At 42.4% G+C, this 26,094-nt stretch overlaps 2 protein-coding genes across 4 annotated transcripts in view; one reads left to right on the forward strand and one right to left on the reverse strand.

Annotated features, from left to right (window-relative positions):
- LOC308285744 (epidermal growth factor receptor substrate 15-like 1) overlaps positions 1-16,959 on the forward strand; it is a 28,449-nt gene extending 11,490 nt beyond the window's left edge. The window contains exons 12-23 of one of the 3 annotated variants that reach the window (XM_080726593.1): positions 1,010-1,072; positions 3,194-3,279; positions 4,861-4,933; positions 6,644-6,805; positions 7,970-8,167; positions 8,407-8,571; positions 8,793-8,907; positions 9,199-9,338; positions 9,941-10,001; positions 12,799-12,881; positions 13,103-13,166; positions 16,816-16,959. In XM_080726593.1, the coding sequence (XP_080582719.1) occupies positions 1,010-1,072; positions 3,194-3,279; positions 4,861-4,933; positions 6,644-6,805; positions 7,970-8,167; positions 8,407-8,571; positions 8,793-8,907; positions 9,199-9,338; positions 9,941-10,001; positions 12,799-12,881; positions 13,103-13,166; positions 16,816-16,826 (1,221 nt within the window). In that variant the 3' untranslated portion in view covers positions 16,827-16,959. The remainder of the gene's footprint in view (positions 1-1,009; positions 1,073-3,193; positions 3,280-4,860; positions 4,934-6,643; positions 6,806-7,969; positions 8,168-8,406; positions 8,572-8,792; positions 8,908-9,198; positions 9,339-9,940; positions 10,002-12,798; positions 12,882-13,102; positions 13,167-16,815) is intronic. The other 2 variants (XM_080726594.1, XM_080726595.1) reach the window with 2 other exon arrangements.
- A 4,604-nt stretch (positions 16,960-21,563) lies between these two features.
- Positions 21,564-23,412, reverse strand: LOC308285105 (Krueppel-like factor 4; the record flags this gene model as incomplete). Its single annotated transcript, XM_080725823.1, has 2 exons — positions 21,564-22,055; positions 22,401-23,412. The coding sequence occupies 2 exons, from the start codon at positions 23,410-23,412 to the stop codon at positions 21,880-21,882; spliced, it is 1,188 nt and encodes a 395-aa protein (XP_080581949.1). The 3' UTR covers positions 21,564-21,879.
- Positions 23,413-26,094: the final 2,682 nt, after the last annotated feature.

The raw sequence follows: 26,094 nt of genomic DNA on the forward strand, positions 1-26,094 counted from the left end.
GATCTTAAAGACTCTATCCAGGGAAAAATTCTGTCCAGGTAAAAACAGGAACTGTTGACTGGGAAATGTGGGGAAAAACGCATCAGTAACATCAAAGCCTGTTGCTGTCACACTGACACCCACCAGAGACGGGAAAATCCTGTTTGGCCGGTGTAGCGATAGGGCGGTGTAGCGACGGCGAAGTGGACTAACGGGCAAATGTACGAACGGGCTCTCCTACCGTACTGATGAGCAATACAATGGTTATATGCCACAGTTATTGTCCACGACATTGCAAGCGGCGCAAAGGCCAGCGGACCTTGGTCCTGCTCTTCACGCCCGAGCGCCGCAGGTGCGAGTGCCCGCGAAGAAAGGGCCAGCGGAGCGCCGCGCGAGTTACGAAGCCGTGGTGAATGCAATCGTTATATTACGGCCTGGGCAAGCGCACGATAAACGCATGAATGGGATAAAGATCGCTTGCTTTACAGTCTGTTGGAAAGGCTCCCCCTGTTAGTACAGTTCGCCTTATCGCTACACCGCCTTATCGCTACACCGCCATATCGCTACACCGCCCAAACGGGACTAGCCCCCAGAGACACCCGTCAGAATGCCCTGAGACGGTTAGCGCTAGATTAGATGTGTCCTGTACAACCAGATTCATACCTCCAAAATAATTGGAAAAACAAGAAGTTTGATATTTCACTTTTCAGCAAAGGTGAAAACACAGTGGCCATTCCTTGTATAACTAACAGTGGGATAGCTTATACGCCTGTTGTGTATGTGAGTGTGTTGGATCTGGCAGTGGCAGCAACAGGTCTTCAAGTACTGTTTCAACTAATGCATTTCTTCACCTCTCCAGATCTGCTGGGAATGTAGATGTTTACCGGTCTGCTCGTAACATACATTTTTGTTACTTTATCAGTTTCCGAACATGCTGTTTTGCTTTTAACTACTTTCTAGCCTTTTAAGCTATCTATACAAGCTCATGATTGTTTTGTTTTCTATATCTCTCCTCTGTCCTGTCTCTCAGAGCTATGCAGGGCTAATTTCTGGTGTGGGACCTGAACTTGCTAGCTTGACCAGTATGCGTAGAGTGAGTAGTTCACCTGTCTGTCTTTGTGTGGCGCTGTTACCCCATCTTATGTTTTTCATAATGTGTATGTAGCTGCATCACATGTAAATGGAGACATGGTCTTTCTTCTGTTCGGCTATTTATTATTTAATTTTTTTTTAATTGTGAAATAGGCAACTTAGAATATTAACGTTTTGTCCTAAAAAAGAAAGCGTTGAGTACATTTTCCATTAGTATTATATAGCAGGGGTTGACACTAAGGTCTCAGAGGCACTTGCCCGTCGGGCAAGTACAGGTCATGTTCTACTTGCCCAAAGGTCAAGCCCACTTGCCCGAAAAGTAAATCTTCCGTTATAAAATGATAGGTACGATTTTAATTACCACTCAATTTAACACTTATTTCTTTACTTTCTGGGGCTGTGCGATAAAAATGTCATACTGTACCTCAATACTTACAAATCCAAATACCAAATACCTACATACCGTAGCTATGATTGAATATGTCTATATTTTCCACACTTGTTATTTTACATTTTTAAGTGTAGCAACAGTAAAAACAGCTCATTATAGGTAATCAGTGCTCTTATTTTACATTCCGCAAACCAGAAGACAGAGCGCGCTGGCCACGTTCAGGTGTTTAGACAGATATCTCGTGTTGTGTTCATAGACCATTGCGTCCCCACTCCCCGCTCAAATGAGCACTTGCCCGGGCGGGCAACCTGAAGGTTTTATTTACCTGCCAGGGGCAGGTGGGCAAGCCTTAGTGCCAATGCCTGTATAGAGACAGGCAAGTAGGAATATTGTAAAGCTTGTAAGTAGGCACTAGGCTGGTTCAGATGGGTTTCTGAACCATCTCTGGGTACATATCTTGCCTTTTGTGCACTACTGCTAAACTATCAATTGTAACACAAAATCCTATCCCCAGTCTCCTCAGCTCACCTGGTCTAAAGACATTAAACACTGCCACCTGCTGGTGATTACTTTGTTTAGTTTTTAACTGTGAACACACAAAACCTAAACAACAGTTTGTTTCTTTACAGCTGCAGTTATACATTCAGAACCATCATAGTCGCACTGATGAATATCAAACAATTGCATGTTTTGATCACTAGTCATTGGTTCTTATGCTGTATATGGCTAAATGTAAGTAGAAAATAAAATCATGGTGTAGCGTCAATGTAGTACAAGTATTTGGGGATAATTATTTTGTTCTGCAATAATATATATATAATATAGGTATTAGGTTTTAGGGTTAGGGTTAGGCATAGTTTTATTGAGGTAAGGGTTTGGGTTAGGTTTAGGCATAGTGGTTAACATTCACCAGGTCAGCATTCACCAGCGTTGGCAGGAGCATTTCACCAGGTTAACATTCACCCGTGTTGAACAAATGGAAGGTCGAACAAATGTTATGTCGCAATAATTACACGCTCCCCACTTGCTCGCTCACTCACGCCGGATTTATACTTAGTTGTGTACTTGATTGCCAGTGTTGCATTCAGAAAATAGACAATCTACAAGTTGTGAGCTTGTACAACTCGGGCGTCTCACTCTGGCTACTTTTCTTTGAACAATATCAAATCCAGGTATCAGCATACCGGTAGGCACTTGCTAGTTTCATTCCTAGTTCAACAGCACAGAGGTTGGTTACATCCAGCTCCTGGTCATTTGAAGGCGCATTCCTTCAGGCACGTTTTGTCAGTTTCTATACATTTGAGCTGTTCCTGTTTGCTTCCTTCCTGAGTTATGTTGTGAAGATTTAGCAGCGGGGCGCTGAACCCCCTGCTCCACCCCACCCCCAAAATGGTTGACATCCCATCTGCGCTCTTCATCCTTCCTCTTTCACCCCATCTCACCTTCCCTCCCTCCCTCCCTTCTCTCCTTCCTCCTTCATCTTTCTTTCCAACCTTATCCCCCTTTCCCCTGCTTGCCTTATCTTGCATATCTTTCTCTCTCCCGCGTTCTCAAATATAAACACACATACCTCTGTCACATCCTCTGGCCTGTTCACTTCTCTATCATAGCACATGATTCAGTATGTGTACTTATCGTTTCCCCCACCCCCCCCCTCTCTCTCTCTCCCTCCCTATTCTTCTCCTCTCTCATGGTCTCTCACTCTCTGTGTCTCTGTGTCCCTCCTTTCAGGACAGCAGCAGTTCCACGGGGTCAGCAGAGCTGACGGGTTTCAAAGAGCTGGATGACCTGAGCCAGGAAATAGCTCAGCTGCAGAGGTGAGCCCCAGCGCCCCAGACTAGCAGGAGGACAGCTTTGTTTGCTCTTCCTCTGGAGGGGAGGAGGAGGAGGGGTGCTGGTGTAATGAAAGGGGGGAGGTTGAGCGCACTGGAATTGATGTTCAGATCAAAGCCCCCCCCCCCCCTTCTTTTTTTCTTTTCCTTTTTGCAGTCTCAGCTATGTTATTTCAGCTATGAATTCAACATTCATTTAACCAGGTATTCCCACTGAGGTTGTAAATCTGTTTGGGTTTTCTTTCTCCCAGAGAGACTTGGCCAAGAAAGAAGCACCGTGGCAGACGTAATACTAGTAGAGAAAAGAGCACAAGACAGGCAACACTGTGTGAAAGTAAACACACATGTTGTCTTAAACCACATTAAAAGTTGGCACAAAGTCATGTCAGACCCGGACCGCTGGCCTTGCGGTCTGAGCACCTAGGCTCATCTGTATTCCCGTTCCCGATGGTCTTTGCTGCATGTCTCTCTCTCTCTCTCTCCCCCTGTTTCCTGTCCATCTCTAGTACACAACTATAAATAAAGGCAGAAAAAAAATCAAGAGAAAATAACTGCCATATCACTAGTCCACTGTAATGCCAGTGGGATCAGTGGCCGAGCCTAGGTAGATCTCGGGGGGGAAATCCCGCTAAGGCAAACGCCGATAAGGCAAACGGGGCAAATGTACTGCCCGGGTCTCCTACCGTACTGTCCAACGAATACAGAGTAGCCTCCTTTTGTTATGGTGAAATGAATAAAGATTTTTTAGCAATACAATGGTTATATGTCACAGTTATTGTCAGCGACATTGCAAGCGGCGCGAAGGCCAGCGGACTTTGGTCCTGCTCGTCGCGCCCGAGTGCCTGCGAAGAGCGGGCCACGAAGCAGTGGTGAATGCAATCGCTACGGCCTGGGCAAGCGCACGATAAACGCATGAATGGGATTAAGCGCGATGCAGGTGCACAAGCTCACATTTCACCATAACAAAAGGTTATTAACGGGACGGCAGAAGGAGATCAGTACGGTAGGAGTCCCGGGCAGCACATTTGCCCAGTTTGCCTTATCAGCGTTTGCCTTAAAGGCGTTTGCCAAAACGGGACGTGCCCGATCTCGGATGAGATATGACCTTTAATTATTCCATTTCATGTGGTTAATTGCAAAATCTTGCTCTCTGCTAAACTGAACTCATGTTGCCTGGAACAAGTACGTGAGATGGAAACGCAACCACGTTTTTGTCTCCCACAGTACATTTTTGTTATTATATACAGGGAAATGGAAAATGTGTATAATGGAATATAGCACTGCAGCCGAACAGCCGTATGAAATGTTGGGACAACCATTACTCATCGTCACTTTCGCTCACGACACCACTGTTCCCCTGTTCGTTGATCTGTCTTTGATGTTCTATGTCATTTTGACTGTTGTCAACAATCCGTGTTGCACCACCACAGTGGGATAAACATCGGGCTGCCGCTTAGGCGTTAGATGTTATTCTTGTGGACAATGGGTTGGTTACGGAGCAATAACACGACGGTTTGTTATACAGCTGCCCTTGCTTTTTTTGTTTTCTCCCCGTGTGATTTCTAGAGAGAAGTTCACCCTGGAACAGGAGATCAGGGAACGAGAGGACGCCATCAGACATCAGAACAGTGAAGTACAGGTGAGACTGACATTATTAGTTTTGTGTTATTGTTCAGATAGATGGATAGAAATATGGGTATGGATATAGACAGATATCTGTATATCGTCGTTGTCGGGTGAAAACCTTGTTTGTCCAAAACCGTTAGTTTTGCATTTATCATTTTAAAAATGATTTCAACTAGTGAAAACAGCCGATCTACAAGCACACAACGCCTCGCACCGCAAGGCGTTGTGTGCTTGTAGATCTGCTGTTTTCACTACATTTGTGCGATAGCCTTGTACGATGAAGCAGGGCTTTACTTTGCGAAAGAACGTACACATTTGAAACTTGGAGATACAAGGTTTCCAGCCGACAACGACGATATGTATGCATATATTTGTGTGTATAAATAGTGTGTAGAGAGAGCGAGAGAGAGGATGCAATTAGGGCTGTCACGATTATGACATTTTACATGACGATTAATTGTCACTCAAATAATTGCGATTAACGATTTAATTGTGTTTTTGTCGTTGACAATTACATTTCTGATTGGCTTGTAGGCTTTGAGGTATCACATGGCAGTCATGACACATAACCTAAATATACAAAGAAATGATTTGACAACTTTATACTAAAAAAATAACATTGATAGTGGAAATATCCGATCTACAAGCTCACAATGCATCGCGGCGCGTTGTGAGCTGGTAGATCTGCTATTTCCACTATTTTTTAAATGTTTGAAAATGTTTCAACATGTAAACGATTATGACGATTATCACAAAATAATTATGTAAAATAATTGCGATTAGACGATTATGTAATAATTGTGACAGCCCTAAGTGTGATCGATATATAGATAATACTTTTTTTTTTTTGCCTAGCCCCAGTTATGACACATCCCATCGCCACCTGTATTTTGACCTCGATGGGCAGGGTTAAACGGGAACTATTAACTCTATTCTGAGCGCTTTTTGTTTGCTTGTTATGATATTAGGCCGCGTCAGCCTTTCCATATTTCTGTCCCCACTCCTTGTCAATGGAAAAGGAAAGAGTGATGATACGAGGCAAAATGACAGACTGGTAGCGTCATTACAGCTACAATCTGTATGTTTTATGTCAGTTGTCTTCCTCATTCCCAATGAATGAAGAAAGGTAATTACAACAATGTCCAATCTAGTGCACCTCCTGCTTCAAATAACTGTATTGATTTGGTCAACCAGTGGGTGTTCTACGTGTCCCCAGGGTCAGAATCACTGCAGATGTGCTAGTTGTGTTGTATTAACATACACTTTATTTTAACAAGTCCCAGATAGTAGATTGAATGAGTTTGTATTCCATGTGAACCTATGTTTGCACTCATCTTGGCATTGTGTTGGTGTCACACAGTGATGGTTTAACTATTTAGACCTTCTCACACATACTCTCCCGCACGCACGCACGCACGCACGCACGCACGCACGCACACACACACACACACACACACACACACACACACACACACACACACACACACGTACGTGCACACTTTTAAAATCACAATTGAAAAAGACACACAACTGCAGACACACAAGACCTGCAGATGCCCAAAAGATTTGCACAACTTTTCATGACACTTCAAAAATAGCAGATCTAACAGCTTGCTAAAGCAGAAAATAATCCCAGATCTTAACGGGTTAAAGGTAAAGAGTGTGTGTCCCCATGTTTTGGCCTACAGGACATTTAAAGGTAGAGTGTGTTTTTGGCCTACAGGACATGCAGGGTGAGCTGGACAGGGAGAGCAGCAGCCTGCAGGACCTGGAGACCCAGAAGCAGGATGCCCAGGACCGGCTGGAGGAGATGGACCAGCAGCGCTCCAAGCTGGAGGGCATGCTCAACGACGTCAAGCTCAAGTGTCAGGAAGAGTCCAGCATGGTGAGAAGAACCCTGGCCTGCCGCTGTCGTACAGTACAACAGTGTTCCTCAAACTTTCACATTTCAAGGTCTCCCCATAACTCTGACAGTGTACAAATGGAACCAAATGGACCTGTTAGGGTTCATTTGGTTCCATTTGTACACTGTCAAGAGTTACAGACTTGTATGGGTCAATTTAGACAGTCCCTGGAATCCACTTTGAGAACCACTGCATTACAACATCATAGAACATCACACATGAAAACATTTCCTGCACACACAAGTCACCTGTTTTTTCACACTGCCTTGGCTGGCTTGTACAACAATAATAATGATGATAACCGATGATAGTAACAGCCATAGTGTCTATATAAACATAAAACAAAAAGTTAAGAAATTAGTTTTTTGTTAGATTTGTTCTCTGGGAGAGAGAGCGAGAGAGCCTATTTCACCCGCGCAATAACGTGGTGTATGCTGGCTACTGAAACCTGACCACGCTCATTTGATATTTATAACGGTGGTTCTCAAACCTTGTCGTGTCAAGGACCCCCTAATTGACACTTATTAGCTCACAACCCCCCATTTGAAAAGACATGCCAGGGACCCCATTACAGAAGAATTTTTACAGCTCTAGCAGTGATTCTGAACCATTTTAATTTCAAGGACCCTCAGTTTGACATGCATTAGGCTACGGACTCTGAGACCCCAATTTAGAGAATATTGTAATATGAATTGGTCTATTTGGTTCCATTTGTACACTCTCTGAGTTACATACCCATAAGTGTCCATTTGGTTCCTAACTATCATTTAGCTGGGGACCCCCTGGAACTCCCTGAAGGACTCCTGAGGTCCCCGGACCCCACTTTGAGAACCAATGATTTATACAAAATGTATATAAAGTATACTGTGTAATTATAATTATCGTCACTGTCGGGCAGACACCTTGTAACTCCAAATGTGTCTGTTTTTTTGTAAAGTAAAGCCCTGCTTCATCATACAAGAATAAGAATGTCTCACAAAACTAGTGAAAATAGACACGCACACAAGCACACAACGCCTCACACACACGTGTGCTTGTAGATCGGCTGTTTTCACTAGTTTAAATGGTTTTTAAATGATAAATATAAAACAAACTGTTTTGGACATACAAGGTTTCCACCCGACAACAACGATATGTCTCTCCAGATCTCGTCCTTGCAGAGCCAGATCCACAGCAGGGAGTCGGACCTCCAGAGCCAGGAGGACGAGCTGTCTCGCACCAAGGTGGACTTCAGCCGTCTGCAGGAGGAGGAGTCCACGCTGGAGCAGAGCCTACTGGCTGGACAGGTGCAGCTGGACAGCATCATCAAGTCCCTCAAAGCCACCCAGGACGAGATCAACCAGGTCAGCACAGAACACGCAGAAACAACAGGTTACCTAAGGTCCCATTGTGTGTGTGTGTATGAAAACGGGTCCATTTCGTTACTGACTCTCCATCATTTACATTGAGGTTAGAAGACACACAACGTGGTCCGCCCTCCCGCCCTTCCTCCCTTAAGCCAATTTTAATATAGGATATGATGCACAAGTTCAGTTCACTAAAACTTTCATTCATTTCATATCGGCACGCTGTGCGCTTGCAGGCTCGTAGCAAGCTGTCCCAAATCCAGGACAGCCAACAGGAGGTGAACAAGGCCATTGAGCAATACAACACCGCTCTGAATGGCACCAATGGAGGCAGCCTGACCAACCTGGCCGATATAAATGAAGGCTTCACAGAGAGGGAGAATGGAGGCTACAGAAGCAAGGTGAGACGGGAGAGACATGCTCACACGAGCAGGGTTGGGAGTCGCTAAAGTTCATTCATTTCCTGGATGTGAATTGTCTTCCGACGGTGCGAAGTACCATTTTTATTATTTCATTCCATTTGTACATGAGTGCACATTCTGCACAATGATGAACATTACTGGGAAAAGCTGTTTTAGACACATGCACAGATTCATTAATTGTAATCAATTCATATATTCAGCAGGATGATTCTTTCAAATCAAGGATAGCCATGTTCAACAGAAATGCTCAGGAGACCCCACCGCCAGTAGACCCCTTCCAGACAGAAGACCCCTTCAAATCAGACCCCTTCAGAGGTTTGAAGGCTTTGTATATATCCTTGTATTTCATCTCTGGATACTTTGGCTTTGACAAGCCTGTAGTTTGAATGGTTGTATGTGATTATTATTAAGATTATAAAATATTACCCTCATTGACTGACTTTAACTTGATAAAGTGACTGGTGGAGACAAATTACTGCATTATATATTTCACCATTGCCATTCAAATGTATAATGAAGATACGATGGAGAACAGCTAATGATTGCTCCTCAGACCTAGCCAAGCCAGATGTGACTCAATGAGCAACTTCTCTTCTCCTTTTCTAGATCCATTTGGAGTAGATCCGTTCAAAGAGAACGACCCCTTCAAAGGGACCTCATCTGATGACTTCTTCAAAAAGACAGACAAGTCTGACCTGTTTGGCTCCTCCGACCCCTTTAGTAAGAAACCCACTCCGCCAGCCAAGGTACAGTAGTCCACAACATGATGAAATATCGAAACCTGTGATAACTGTTGATTAGCAGTAGTATACCCCTTGAGCTGTTGATTGGCAGCACCTGTAGATGCCTCTTTAGCTATTGGTTAGAAGTACCCATGAATTCCCCTTTAGCTGGTAATGCTAAACAGAAGTACTGGCTACAGCATCTGCTGTTCCTCTGGGACATTTTAAACCACTGTGTTCTTTTGCTAAATTAGTTTAAGACTCTAAAGAGAGAGCTAAAAAGGAGTTCTCCGTCCTTGCTGCCAGGAACATGCAACAATGAACCTTTTACAGGATAAACACCATGAGGAAAAGAAGCCAGTGCTGTAAACAGGTTTTTTTCTGGTGGCAAAGCTGCCATTTACATCACCTATGTAATATTGTATCACAGCCACGGTTTTCTAGTTTGTGATGTCTAATTTATACTTTGGCGTATGACCATGTCACTCGCCAAGAATAAAGGATTTACTGGTGAAAAATCCCTCTGGTTTGTTTCACATGAAAAGCAGTTATTTTCAGCAAGCAACACGGTTATATGATTACTTTGAATTAGACTTAATTGCGCTTTCCTTCTTTCTTTCCCTCAGCCTGGCGCATTCGGCAGTAATGACCCCTTCACATCTAACAGCCCAAAACCAAAAGATTCAGGTACTGTATTTGTTAGCTTCTGTCAAGACCGTAGCAATACTGTCATGATAAGGACACGCCCCCAGCAGCAGCACACAATCGAACGTTTCGGCACAGGAGGCCTTCCTCAGCGTAGATGCTGCACCCAAGACTAGTATATTGATTTTGAACTACTCATTGTAGTTGCTCTTCTTTAAATTTTTTGATGGATACTATCGATGGATAATATCGATATTTGCTTTTGCATATCGATATAGTAGTAGATCATTGCAAATAAAAAACTATTTTTCAATTCAGTTACATACAATATGGGTACACCCCTATATTTTACCGATATTAAACAAGATGTGTAGTCCACCTTGGCCATTAACTCCAATGATTCACAATGCAACAATTTGTAACTTGCCTCCACTTGTAACAGAATCCCCAACCGACCTGCAACGGGTCAATTCAGACCCCGACAACTGGTTGCAAGTCGCAACTTGTTGCTTTAGGAATCATTGGTGTTGACTGGGATATAGCAGATAGATAGATAGTCAGAATCTGCCTTGGTTGATTTTTGAGACATGTTCGAAAGTGAATGGAGAAAGAAATCAATCGCTACAAAGATGAGTATCAAAGCTCATAACCACTATAGCTCACTTTTCCCTGTGTTGGTTCTTGACCTGTCCGTCACCAATATCAGCTTACCCATGGTGACGTGTTGTATGCTTTCATCTTTCCCTGTTTGAAAACCACTCCTTTGATACATATATACAAACTAAAGTGGAGTGACCGACATACACTATGTTTTCTATGTTAGGTATATTCTTTATACTGGGTTGTAATTATAGACAGGAGGAGGGGGGGGAAGAGCTACAATTATGGTAGGAGTGTTGCCAGTAGAGCCGTGTTAACAATAGTCAACATGGTGAAAGATAATGAATAAAGTTTGAATGAAGGAAAAAATAGTTAACCAAAGTGAAACATCACTTTCTTTTTTTTCCAAGTCACTTTTTTTTCAAAGTGAAAGATCCTATTCAATGTCATCCTTAAACTTAACGGTAGTTGTACATGTCAGAGAGCGCAACATCCACCCTAGGGTCTGATAACTGAGCGTGAGAAAGCGAAGTTGTGCAAGACCGCTCGAAAGCAGTCATTCTTTGCCACCTTGGGTGACGTGTTGCATTTAGATTTTTATTTCTGAGGGCATTAAGGGCAACCAATTTTTACACATAGTGGCTTCATATTTTCCTGTGGTTGAGGTCTATTTTTAGTCCGGTACCTACGCATTTAACTGCTGCCCAACTAAAAATACTCCCCCTTACCCTGGAAAAACAGGAGGCTTTGCTGGGGCCAAGCATAACAGAAACTCTGTGACTGCGGATCCTTGCTCTACTAGAATACACAGCCACCGCTTCTTTAACCCATTTAGGCCTAGAATTATTGAATGCTTTAACTATTGAAAAATAGCAGACATACAAGCTCACGGCGAGTGCCGCGCCGCGAGCTTGTAGATCTGCTATTTTTGAAAAAGTTGTGAAAGTGTGTGCAAATCAAGCCAAACAGGTCAGACTTGTCTGTCTTTTTGAAGAAGTCATCAGATGAGGTCCCTTTGAAGGGGTCGCTCTCTTTGAACGGATCTACTCCAAATGGATCTAGAAAAGGAGAAGAGAAGTTGCTCATTGAGTGCCGCGCCGCGAGCTTGTAGATCTGCTATTTTTGAAAAAGTTGTGAAAGTGTGTGCAAATCTTTGAATATACGTATTTTTTAAAGCAAACGTTTGTAACTCAAATTTTGCTTCTGGGGGTGGTCCCTGGAACTAGATATTTTGAGATGGGGGTCCGGCTGTGGCCAAATAAATATCAGTTTGGGGGTCCTTCACATGAAAACGTTTGAGAACCACACTGACACAGTAGTCTCTCAAGAACAGACCAACTGAGCTCCAGTTAAGTGAAAAGGACCTTTTCTTTGACGATGGCTGGCCAGATTGCTGACATAGAAATATAGGTTTTTCAAAAAAACCTTAGAAGGATTCAAAAGACACTTATAGAATCGGGTCAAAATTCTAATTTTCACCATTTTTCAAGTGCCGCGCTGCGAGCTTGTAGATCTGCTATTTTTCAATAGTTAAAGCATAAAATAATGATACACAATAATGTGTACCCTTTCTAAATGGGTTTAACCAGTCCACTGCTGCCTGTCTCTACTCTGTATCCAACTGCTATTGAACCGCCGCGCCTCATTCAGCGAAGGAAGTTGTTTTAAGTTTTGGGGGGGCAGCCGCCGGCCTTGCGCACTAACCGTGGTACACACCTTCAGAGGAACACAGGGCTGACTGTGGACCCCAGCAGTTAATTTCACGTCAAAAGAAAATACCGCGTAACGCACATGAATGCGCTCTTTTATGGTCCCACACTCACAACAAACAGATTCTATTACAATGGTTTGTTTTTTCTGCTGTAACCCCTCTGCACTTGGCAATTTATACATTAAGAGGAGAAAAAAAAGGCATACCAGGACGTTTCAAAACAACCCAGCCACAGTGCTGGTTAACAGTAGACCAACTTACTCCTGTAATTAGCTAATCAGATGCATACGTCAGGTTAAACACAACCTCTGCTTTTCAGGTTTTTGCAGAAATGTCATGGAAAATTAAACGGTCATGCAACATACCCTTATTTTGCTCTGAAAATAGCATGCAAGGCCCTTTTCAGAATAAGCTAGATGCAGAAATGATTTTGTTTGTGGTCGGGGCTGAACTTCATTATACTTTGTGGGCCTTTTCCACAAACGTATTAAAATGTTCCAACTGTATTTCAACTGTGTCCTGTCATAGATGTCTTCGGTACAATGGATCCCTTTGGTAGCAACTCGTTTGGAAGCAAGGGTGGATTCGCGGACTTTAGTCAGATGGCAAAGGTAAGCTCAAGGGACTCATCCAGTCATGAATGAGTTGATGAAACTGTTTTCCACAGGCTATGTTTTTAAGTTAGCTCTCATCTTAACAGAAAAAAAGAAAAGGAAAACTACCACATATGAAAAGCGGGTCATAAAGAATGAGACCAGAGACTTTATATTTTGCTTGGCATCCCTGTATGAGTTGTCATCCTGAATGAGTGGGGTTTTCTGCTTTTAAACAGAAGCCGGACAATCCTGTGCTACCGCCGAAGAAGAATGTGCCTAACCGGCCTGCACCTCCCTATGGTAAGGCCTTGTGCTGTGTGTGTGTGTGTGTGTGTGTGTGTGTGTGTGTGTGTGTGTGTGTGTGTGTGTGTGTGTGTGTGTGTGTGTGTGTGTGTGTGTGTGTGTGTGTGTGTGTGTGTGTGTGTGTGTGTGTGTGTGTGTGTGTGTGTGTGTGTGTGTGTGTGTGTGTGTGTGTGTGTGTGTGTGCGCGCGCTTGAACTAGACTGTGCTCACTCATTAAGTACAGAGATTTGCTTTGACAGAAACAAAGACGGTCTAAATTACCTAAGTGTGTCAAACGTTCTGGTTCAGGGAGACGCCACTGGCCTAGCAGTTAGGCTCTAATGCAGCTCGACGGCGAGTCGCTGGTTCGATATCCGAGCTTGACAATCGTTGCTGCGTGCCACTCCCCAGCTCTCCAGCCCCATGTTCACTATGTACTATCAATAAAGGCAGAAAACCCCCAAAAATATCATGGATAAAAAAGTTGCTCATAGCTAGCACACCATGTTGACTTGGACCCAGCCGAAAAAGCCTAACCAGTGCTCAAGCCAAATGTTGAATGGTCAAACTTGAATGTGGACTTGACATTTATAACCATATTGCACGTTGTTTATTAGAGGTTCAGAGCACTTTTGCATGGTTGCAAACACCAGAGAATTGTCATGAAACAGTCCGTTGTGTCAGCACCCCCCCCCCCCCCCCCCCCCTCTGCATACCCATTTGTGGTTGAATATTGTCTTATTAAACTTGTGTTTTGTGTGCCCAGCTGGTGCTGGGGTGGGGGGCATTTAGGTTTAGACTTTAATTTCTCCTTTTGAAGTTGTAAACAGGAAGACTGTTGGTATAGATAAGGCAGGGTTAGGGTTACAGAGAGGACACTTTGTGCACCACAACCGCTCATCTGATGTACGCTGGCATTTCTTTGTGCACACGTGACTCCATCTACCATCACCTCAGGTCCTTCCTCCAATAGAAGACATGGCTTGAATCGAGAAAGGTTGTTGGTTGTTTGCCTTTTGGTGAAATGTTTGCACGAAGCTAGCACCACTGATGCGAACCAAAAATGGTTCATGGCCAAATAGAATAAATGGCCAGTGGACTTTAGTATAGCAATAGATTGGCGATTGCTAAAGTATAGCTACCATTAAATTGTCAGACACAGACAATGAAACTCTTTGTCAGAGGCCCCCACGAAATCTGCGTATATACTGTATATGTATATCTCAATTAGGTACAGAGTTCAGTTTAGTTGAGAGACACATCATTAAAGTTAGATTATGGCACCGTCATGGAAATTGTATAAAAACTTTACAGGATTCATGGGTGGGGCTGTTGTTTCTGTGTGTCAGTATTGAGGAAAGAAAAGGGACATGTGTGTTTGTAAAGTGAAACAGCGTTTGTAAGTTTCACTAACAATGCGGTCAACACCTTTTTATTTGTTTTTTAAACCAATGTTTACTTTCACCGAGGTTCTTCTGCATAATAGGCATTATACTTGGGCAACTGATTTGATTTTGGCCCATATCCGCAGTCTCTGAAGTCGATATTCTTCAGATGACTTTGAGTGACGCATTTGGAATGCTGTTAAGATGTCCTCTAAACCAGTGGTTAAACCAGTTGATTTCAGAGACTCTCTAGGTTCCTTTATGGGGGTCTAAATTGACCCTGGCAAGTCTCTAACTTTGACCGTGTACAAATGGAACCAAATGGACCCTAACGGGCCCATTTGGTTCCATTTGTACACGGTCAAAGTTAAGGGGAGACCTTGAAATGTCAAAGTTTGAGAACCACTGTTCTAAACCTTTCAGGTAAAACTTCTCCCATTGCTAAACTTGGTTTGGGGGCAGTGGAAAGTCCAAGAGAGCCAATCCAGGACACCGATTCGTCTCAGAATATAAAGGCGTTTGGGGGCACAGATAGCTGTAAAGACTCCTTTATTGCGCCTAAGGACTCCTCTGTGGGTTTTGCTGATTTCAACTCAGTAAGTGTAGTTATACTCTTGTGTTCAGCCTACGTTTGCTGACTGCTTGAGCGGCCCCCTCCTTCCAATCATCTCATGGAGCTGAATGCCACAGCAAGGCTCACTGCCAGTTTCAGCTTGTTTGTTTTGGGGGACATGTTCTATCAGCTTTCTTTCATGCCAGTAACTATATTTTACATGACAGTCACAAGATCGCAATGTTTACTGGCTGTTGCATTTTCTGCAACTAATGACTTAAAAATTGTAAATAAAACACACGTCCCAGTCCTTGGACTTTACAGACTCTGATGTTCTCTCGTTGTGTTCCTTCATATCTGCGGTTCTCTCATCTCCATCGGCATGGCAACGTGGTCTGTTTGCTGGCTCTTGTCTCTCTTGGCCTCCCCAGCCCTCACAGGATATAGGCTAAGTCTTTTACTAGTTGTAACAGTATCATTGAACACATTTTCTTTTTTTCCTTCTTAAACAAGCACAGGTGATGGTACTGATATGCCTTTGGGCTAACACTAAGTTGGCCCAAATATCCGAAGTTCAGCCAGCCTTTTATTTGTTTGTCATGCTGTAAAGACTAACGGCTGATTCTTTGCTTTTTTATTTTTCCTTCAAAGGTTTAGATGTTAGGATCTCAGGTAGAGAGTGCTGTTGCATGGCAGCCTGGCTTTTTGTGTCTTTTTTCTATTGTCCAACTCTGACCTCACGCCAGCATGACATTCGGGAATTGTGTGTGTTGTGTCTAGATCTGTATTGTAATTGTTCTTTTTTCCCAGGGTCGGAAAATGCAGAGGTAAGATTATCATAAGGTGACCAGATTTAAGTCCTTTGCATGTATAGAAACCTGTCCATACTCTTGATTGAGTTCAGCACACTGAATTGTGAGCACTTGTGTTCTTGATTGAAATCCTCTTAACAGGGAAATTTCTCACCAGATTCAGTGAGACGGTCATATGAAAGAAAAGAGGCATTGGTCATCTGTGGTAATTTCTTTATATAAAGTAATTGGTAATGTGGTAATTTCTTTATATAAAGCAATTGGTAATGCAGTATTAAAATATAAGTCCACATACTTTTCCTCAGTGTAACGCCATGTAATGACCATTATTATTGTTTTACAATATAGTCTTTCATGTTACTGGTGAGGAATGATGTATCCCTTAAATTCAAATCTTAATTTTCAGGACTTTATTGTGACTCGCGTTGAGAATTAAATCTAAATCAAGATTTTATTTTATTTTGTTTTTATATATACTGTATCTATATATATTTTTTCAATAAGATCCAGCCAACCTCTTGACGTAGGCTAATACCATTATTTGAAATTCATATATTTGAAATCCATATTGGTACGGCTAGGGTTATTGTGACTTGTGTTGAGAATTACATCTAAATCAAGATTTATTTTTAGTTTTTTAATGTGTGTATATATATTTTTCAATAAGATCCAGCCAACCTCTCGAGGTAGGCTAATGCCAATATTTGAAAATCTCACTTGAGTCACTGTACTGCATCCATCATTATCACACTGGTAATAATGAATTAATCATATTTTGACGAATCTTCGAGTCCAGTATTTGTTCCTGTTTCGTTTTCTGTTTTGTTTTGCTGTGTGTGTGCGTAACTCAGCAAACATCTACAGTATACCTCCTCTTTGGCCAAGCCGCTAATGTTTCTCTGTTCCTCCCCTACCAGTTTGGAAGTGAGAGCCAGCAGGTGGAGTGGGCCAAGCGGGAGAGCGAGCGCGAGGAGCAGGAGCGACTGAGGAAGCTGCGTGTCCAGGAACAGGAGGACCTGGAGCTGGCCATCGCCCTCAGCCGGGCTGACATGCCCAGCACCTGACCACACTCCACACGCAGACCCATGACGGCAGCACAACGTAACAGACTCAACATGACCGCCGTGATCTCCCTCCCTTGCTACTACCACTCCTGACGCCAGTACCTCGTACAAATGCAGCTCACACTCATATTATTCAACACTCCCATTGCTTTACACGGGAACTAGATCACACACTTTACATTTGACCACGTCACTGAACGGAACGGATGATAACGGAACCGCAAATCGCCGTACCTGTTCAGTAAAATCCTGTGTAAAAGTTCTGTTTCCAATTTTACACTCTGAGATAAACACTGAGGATTTTCGTTGTGCAACTACCACTTCTGACTAAAGGCCAGTGCTTCTTCAGATGAAGGCTCTTAAGTTTTCCTCCCCTCCTCAGCATACTTGTCCAAACACCACATAGACTAGTACGCTGACCTAAACACAACCACCCCATCATCACCACTTCCTCCTGTGAGACAAACCTGTGCTTCTCTGGTCTGGTCCTCCAGCGTTTTTAATCTTCAGCGCTTCCTGGCTTTGCAGCAGCTATAATGAAGGACTATCCAGCTAGCCAGCCCCTGTAGAACATAGTGATTTCATGCAACTCACATCGGTTGGCTGCTTGACTATACAGTGTATATAGCTTTGTTATATTTGTTACAGGCAACTACCTTTTTCGTCTTGATTTTTTTTTTGTGTTGTGAGGAAATCAACATTTTACAAATATTTTATTTTTGTTTTATTATTTATATGCAAAAAGGAATGAATCTGTGGTCGATGAAGAATCTGTAAATGCACTGTATAAAACTGTATCATAACCCTTGCTTCAAACATTCATAATGGAAGTCAAACTGACTAGGTAACTACATTTTAGGCAGTGATTGTTACTCTGATTTCAGGTATTCTTTTTATTTATGTTTGCCTTGAGAAATCACTTAATGTAAATATAATATTATTTGATTATGGCTAGACAATGTATTGCCTTATACACCCCAGCCTTGTAACAGCAATGTCAAAGCGTAATAATCCACCTGTCTTAACCACTCAACCTGGTTTCCCTATTTTGGGCATGCCATTATAGGCAACCCTTTTCCTAAATTGCAGAGCTTGTAAATCAGCTTTTTTGCCATTGTGTGACAATGCATAAATTAGTGGTTCATGGGCAATGCTGATGGAAGCTTTCGCAAAAGGTTATTAAAGGGAAATTCCACTGCCAAGCAACATTAAAATCATTTACCAGATTGAGGCGTACCTGTAACTGATTAAGTCTCCCTATGTTGCTGGCCAAAGCAATCGCTGCCTCCAAAGCAAACTATGTCGAGACCAATGGTCTAATATAATTTTTCTTTTGATCAGATGTCTGCACTTTTTTACTCTGGTTTTAACAGAAAGATGTGGAATTTATGATGTGTAGAGAGATCATTTTACTCTGTAAGTAAGCAACTTTGTTAAAGACACAATAGAGACTTGGAGTGAAATTTCCTTTTAATTCTGTTCTTACATTTTTATTTCCGGAGTTGGAAGTGTTTTTTGCTCTCACCTTTGACAATACACCTTTTGTTTTGGGGCTTTTGTTACACATTTGATGAAAAGTGATGATTTTATGACTCATTAACCGAATCATTTACCAGAGAGCAGACAGTTTCTTTGGGGCCCTTTCACAATCCTTCCATTGTTGTCATTTTCTAGCGAAGGATAAGGTAAATGAAATGTAACCTCTTAATGCTCCCAATGACGTAAACCCCTCACGTTTATTTATAGTGCCATATGAACGGTTAATTATTAATGTCTTCCTTATTCATTGAAATGGAATGAAGTTAAATGATGTCATGTACAAAAACAGAAATTGATGCACATTATTGTGTTGCCTCCCTTTAAAAAAAAAAGGACACTGTAAACCTGATTGACCTCTTTGGTGCTGTTACACAAAATGTTGCCCTTCTACTGGAGATGCATCACAACAGCAGTGATGATGAGATTGATATCTGGTTACAACTTGAATTGTCCTTGTATGTCAGCATGCGCCCAGATCACCTGTTGTATCACTTGTATCTATGTGTAGAACCATGTCCTTCAATCTGACAGGAAGTTTAAATGTCTCTTATACTCAGGGTTCCCACGGTCATGAAATTCCTAGAAATATTTTGAAATTAGAAAAATATTTTTTCCAGTACTGGAAAAGTTTTGGAATTGATCAAGGGTCCTGGAAGGTCCTGGAAAAAATAGCTATGCATTGTCTTTGGTTATTGATTTTGTTAATGCCTCTGAAATGACAAATTAAACATTCGCCAAATTGTCAAATATTAGAGGCAGAAATTTTGAAAATAGCCGATCTACATGCTCACAACGCCTCGCGGGGCTATTTTCACAATAGAAACGTGTTATACAAAATTCCTCAACTCTTAGTGCTCGTCAGGGTGCCGGGTCCCCAGTTAAAATATGATTATTTCGGGGGTCACAGCCTGAAAAGGTTGAGAACCACTGGCATACACCAGTGGTTACATGTCTTTGGGCATTGCGCATAGGAGTAAGCGACTTGTTATTGAGCTGAATTATTGTTATATAGTTCTGGAAATTGGGTTAAATATTCTGGAAAGGTTTTGGAAAAGTTTTGGAAATTAATTGGTAAAAATTTGTGGGAACCCTGTATACTGATCCTGTGTAATCATGTCATTATAACCCTAACCAGATTTATTATTTGGCACATAAAGTATGTATATGCCAGGCTTTCTGTATGTGCGGATTGTTGTTCCAATGTTGACATGTTGGTGGAAGTAGTTCCCATGGAATGCATGACCGTGGAAGCTGGCTGTACCATGCAGACGTACAGCACGCCTTATCTATCCACCCAATGACATGTCAACGTTCATGTTCTTGCATATCTGTCATTGTAAAAAATATATATATTATATCCTTTCAAGGTTTTGGCTTTCTCAAAACTAACTTTTAATATAATAAACGTAACCTACCATTTCCTAGATGAAGTCTTGTTTTTTTTATGTAAACCAACATTCATCTGAAAAGATATTTGTAAATTACATTTCAGTGATTTATGAAGAATTAATGTGCAAGAGCGCTGGTTCTAAATCTTGAATTTTCGATGCCGACTCCAGTAATGGATGCCTTGCTCCATAATTCACACCAAATTAAGTAAGTTAAAAGTTAATATAGATTAAGATGGGGGGGACTTTGGTCATGTACTTATTTTTCCTCATTTTCTCTTAAATGAGTCTGTATGTAGTCGTTATTTAAAACTGAGCTGAAGAGTTCAAAATTGGTTTCAGAAAAGTGAAATGAGAAAGTACATTTGCATCTCACCACTGACGCTATTTTTAGCCCAGTATACTTCCTCAATTTTGAAATTGAATGAATTCTAGCAAGATGTTTGACCCATGCAGCATAACTTTCAAGATAAATCAGTAAAATTGTCAGGTAAATCGTTTAACGTGTATTTATTATTATTGATTACTACAGGAATTGATCATGACAGCTATGAACTGAGTGGCATCACTATTCGGGCAGATGTGTTGTGCCTGAGTAATATGATGTATGATTGATGCACAAATGGAATAAAACTGCATTATCTCTACTATCTGTATCTGTTACATGTTTTATGCTTATCCATCCTCTTGACAAATCTGGCCATCTGGTCTTGATACATGCAGTCAATGCCAACTTTGATGTTTGTGAAATGAATGCCCGCTGACACCATACAGACATAATATGCAGGACTCAAGATTCTTTGAAACTGCAGCGTGGGGCAACTCTGTGTAATTGTAGTATTAAGGCTCTTTGATGTCTTACTATAATTTTCTATCCATCCGAACGAGAGTCTATGGGCTCCCTGACGAGGGTTTGCTGTGCCCCTCTGTCCAGACGGCTCCTAGCTCACTCTGTAATTATGGAAATTGAGTGTTTGTATTTATAGGCTAAGCCCACAAGCGGCTGCCCTTCTCTGTCCTGCAGCTGGAAAACATCACAGTGTAAATGAAGTAACCAGGTTTTTGTTTTGTTTTTGATATAGGTACATAGTGGCATTATGTATAACCCATGTATTTTTAATTGATGTGATTGTATGTAGGTCCACTATCATGTCTATTTAAGCAAGCCTATAGGTAAAGTAAGCTATAGTTCTTGTTTAGTGTGAGGATGTGGTTCATTAACGTGTGAAAATGTTTCACATGATGAAATGACATCTTAAATGACCAAGCATGAATGGTGTGTCTTTGCTGAGAAGAAGTTCCCCAAATACCAAAAATATCAACTTCGTTGTTTTAATATTTACAATAAATACACAATTTACAGTATAAAATCCATGTACATATCTATATAAATTTAAGTAAAAAATAACAATACACAGGACATCAAGCCCTGTACAGAGAGGGGCTGGACCCAGAAGTATGCAGTTTCACTTGAGAAGATACAATATCGTCCAAGTGTTGAAGCCATTCAAACTTTGAGGCAGTTTAAATAATAAAACATTGTCTTCGCACATTGCAGGCTACAGTATGTGCAGTTCACTCTTGTCAACATGAACTTGTCGTGGACTTTTTGGTGGCCGTGTAGTTCTGTCATGAAGAGTTTTTTACAGTAGCACACAGTCATAAAAAGGCACTTTTGTGTCAAACACAGCATTCCAGTTTTATCAAGGAAGAGTAGTATATGCTACAGGGCCAGCCCCTTTGGTTTGTCTGCTCTTAATCAAACAACCAATACAGCTTTTCTAAAGCTTTCATAATAACCAGAGTAGTACCAGCTACATTATTAGAAAATAATAACACTAAAACTTTTTTCCATATATAAAAGACTTTGGTCATGTAGAGAACAATTTAAATTAAAAAATACATAAGAACAAAACAAAAGAAATACACATAATAGATCCCATGATGATCCCCCCCAGTCCTTGTGTAGGCTTTAGGGCCAGGCTTTTCTTCACATGTGTCTCTTCATGTGAAGGGCCAGGTGGTCAGACCTGGAGAAGGCACGCTCGCACAGGTGACACTGGAAGGGACGATGGCCGGTGTGTTTGCGGAAGTGACGGGTCAGTTCGTCGGAGCGAGCGAACTTCCAGCCACAACCTTCCCAGCTGCAGTGGTACGGCTTCTCACCTGCGAGGACAAACAGTGACAACACGTTAGAACTACAGCACAGTACACAACAGTACACACATTACACACAACACCAGTGGTTCTCAAAGTGGATTCCAAGGACTGTTGGGTTCCTTTAGGGGGGTCTAACTTGACTGTAACTCTGACAGAACACAAATGGAACCAAATGGACCCGTTAATTTGTATGCTGTCAGAGTTAAGGGGAGACCCAGAAATGTAAAAGTTTGAGAACCATTGCACTACACCGTTTTGATTTATGCGTAATTATGCATGAATTACGCACGCTTTTTAATGGTTAAATAATCTCCATAGATATGTTTTCTGGTAGAAAAAAAGCATTCTTACCGGTGTGAGTTCGGTGATGTGCCTTCAGATGGGAACTCTTGGTGTACGTCTTGCCACAGCCGGCGAACGTGCAGGTGTGCGTGGCGGTGCGCTTCCTCGGCCAGGTGCGCCGGCCTCTCTTGGGCTTGGACTCGAGCAGCTCGAGGGGAGACGACGGCGGCGTGAGCATCACCCTCTGCGCGCCTCCGGGCTGCATGCCGAGACCCTCCTCGTACATGCCGAAGGGATGCGGAGGAGGACCTCCTTGGTAGGGCAGCTGGGGGTGGTGGTGGTGCGGGTACGCCGCCGAGGCGTGATGATACTTCTGCGGGAAGCTCATGGAGTGGCACAGCGGCGCTTGGCAGTCCGAGGTGCCCTGGTGGTCGCCCGGGCTGAGCGGCGGGGTGATGCTGCTGGCTGCGCGCGGGGAGCTGGCGACGCGCGGTTGCTCGAAGGACATCATGCAGGACACGTTCCCTTCTTGCTTGATTTTGGTGCAGCTCTGGGGCGCCATGCCCAGAACGGGGCCGTAGCTGTCCATGTTTGGCTCGACTTTGATGTTGTCGATAATGTCCTGATGTTGTCTGGGATTAAACGGCACCGCGTTGATGTAAAATCTTCCCTGAACGGCCGTGTTATTGTTGTTGTTGCTGCGCGTAATGCCATAGTTGTTGTCTCCCTCGGAGCGGAGCAGCTCTGCCATGAGGCTGGTGGTGCTGTACGGGGGAGGCGGTGAGCGGTGGTCGTTTGACGGGTAATGTGGCACTTGGCTCCCCGCAGCGTACAGGTGGGCACCGGCGCTGGCAGAGCCCATATATTCCGCACCGACTCCGATGGGTGGCGGACTGTCCGCGGTGCCAGTCGTGTTGGCGAGAATAAAATCCAGATCCAAATAATTGCTCAGATCCTCGTCGTCCTTTCTGTGGTGATTGTCCATATTATTATGTACCATTTCAGCCATGGAGCAGCTGGTCGGCTTCTCCATCTCGCCTTTCCACCTCTGGAAGAAAGAAGGGAGAATGATGTTAGACATGATGTTGCTGCTACTGTCACAGGTGCATGGAAACAACATGTAAAAAGAAAAGCGCGCAGGCATGCTTTTTCTTTCTTTCTTTTACTTACCATTTCCCAAGTTTTTTCTCTTTGGTTTGAGAACGTCGAAAATGACGGCAGCATCACTCCGGATAAGGCCATCGTTATTTAGTAGAAATAATAATTATTTCTTGTCAAAAGTCGTATGAACAGAGCTTGAGCCGCACCAGAATAAGTGCGCCTATCTCACTGTCTCTAACTCCACTGTTGCGTTTCAAAGACACATGAACCAAGTTTGAATGGTAGGAGGTCCCCGAAACCTTATAACCGCCTGAGCCAAGTTCCACTGACCAATTGGAAGAGGTCAGGAAACAACGTTGAGGAAACTCGCTGGTAAATTTAGCTCTTATAAAAAGCGACTGGTGCAGCGCGCTTTGGTTTAGTGTGCTCACTGCTCTGTGTGTGCCTCTGTGAACCCCAGGCAACGAGCCTATAAAGTCTAGAGCCGCCCCCTTAATGACGCAAAACATACACATGGGCCATCCCACTTTGGCACTGGTGTAAAGTAAAGTACATTTACCTAAGTAGCCTACTGTACTTGAGTACAATTTTGAGGTATTTGTACTTCACTTGACTATTTCCAATTTCCAATACATTTACATTTAGGCCTACTTCTTCACTAGCCTAAATCTCAGAGGAAAATACTGTAGACTAGGCCTACTTTTATTTAGGCCTAGTCTACTCCACTACAATTATATGAAAACTTTACTTGTTACTTTGTACATTTGTATCATTATAATTTATTCCAGAATTTTACCCACTTTCGACCATTTGAAAATAGCAGATCTACAAGCTTCACAGTGCGTCATGATGTGACACATTGTGAGCTTGTAGATCAGCTATTTTCTAACGATTTTTCATACATTTTGAACTTGTTAAATGTGATATTTTGCACAATGAGCGGTATAGGCCTATAGGCTACTTTAAGTAGGCTATATTTTGATGCCTAAACTTTGGTATTTTTACTGAAGTAGGCATCATTTTGAAAAATGTGCTTTGACTTTCTACATTGCAGAATTGATACTCTTACTTAAGTAAAGATATTTACTTTTTTTGTAGGCTACTTTTTCCACCACTGCACTTTGGAGGGAGGCGGAGGGCGGGGATGGAGAGGGGAGCGGCGGTGGGGGCTGGCTTTGGAAAAAAATATGCAAGCAAGTTACACTGGTCACTCACAACATTAGACTAGGCTAGGTACTATAGACAATTATGTAATAGCCCTACAACGAAAACAATAGCAGACCAGACTCAGAGAATGTGTCTTGGCATGTTAGGCTACTGCAACGACTTAAACAAAACATATTTTAACCAAAACCTTCACAAATATTTTTTATTTGAAAATCTATATTGATTAAAACTCTGATTGTCAGTTGTCATTGAATCAGCACAGCCAGAATAATAATTGAGAACATAATTATGCTGCTTTATTCTATAGGCTTCAATTAGCCTAATAGTCTAATCATTTAATAATAGCATAGGCTTATTAGACCTAAAGTAGCCTAATCTCTTAAAATAATAACATGAAAATGAAAATATAATGACAGCCTATGCGGCGCTACCTGGCTGCCTCGTTGCCTACACCTGCTTGCCACTCCAGAGCAAACTGTTGTTCTCAGCCATTATCATTAATGGAGGGATGCTATTGTTCCTGCGCAGCAGGCTTGTCCAAACAGGCGCCAGTATCGTCTCACATCGTTCTCTACGGCCTTTACAACGCTCTCAACGCTCGTGATGTAAACATGATTTGAGGTAACATTCTATTCATGTGAAAATGAGGCATCTTTAGTGATGATGGGGTCACATTTGCATCACATTTAGAGGAATGACTGCGTTTAGAATAGATGAAGAACTCTGTCCGCAACTGTCGGGTCTGAGAAACTCACCTCTGACCTGACGTGAAGACTTGATGACTGCAGCGCTATCCTAAACCAGTATCGACGAAAAGGACCAGTGCTCATTTTGACAGCAAATTCTGTTTTAGTCTTAGGCCTATTTGAATTACACACCATTTTAGTCCTATTTTAGTCATCTGAAATTGTTTATAGTCAACTAAATATCAAAGTCTTAATTAGTCAACACAATTAACACTAGTAGGCCTATTGCAAGGACCAAATCTTTCATCTAGAACATTATCTAAAATAGATGTGCCACCCCCACCCTGATTTAACAGGGTGGGGGTGGCACAATTTAAACTATTCTAGATATTAGTTTAAATTGTTGAACATTTTTATTGTAATCAACACACAGTCACACACACACACACACACACACACACACACACACACACACACACACACACACACACACACACACACACACACACACACACACACACACACACACACACAAGCCACACGAGATACACTATAATCCACAAAATGAACTAATTGCCTAATGTGTCTAAATGTTTTCTATGTTTACTGACAACCCATGCCTCTGCATATTTATGCTTGTTTGGGTGATTTCTATTAGGCTATAATTACAGCCAGCAGGTAGACATTGTGTATGCTGGGACACAGCACCTAACCAGTGTGGGAAAGGAGCTGATCTGACAGTTATCCTACAGTCAAATTAGGTTGTTCACAATTGATCAGTGTAACGACATAAGATAAGCTCAACAACA

This window comes from Nannobrachium achirus, assembly GCF_963921795.1.
Source record: "Nannobrachium achirus genome assembly, chromosome: 5".
NCBI classification, from domain to species: domain Eukaryota; kingdom Metazoa; phylum Chordata; class Actinopteri; order Myctophiformes; family Myctophidae; genus Nannobrachium; species Nannobrachium achirus.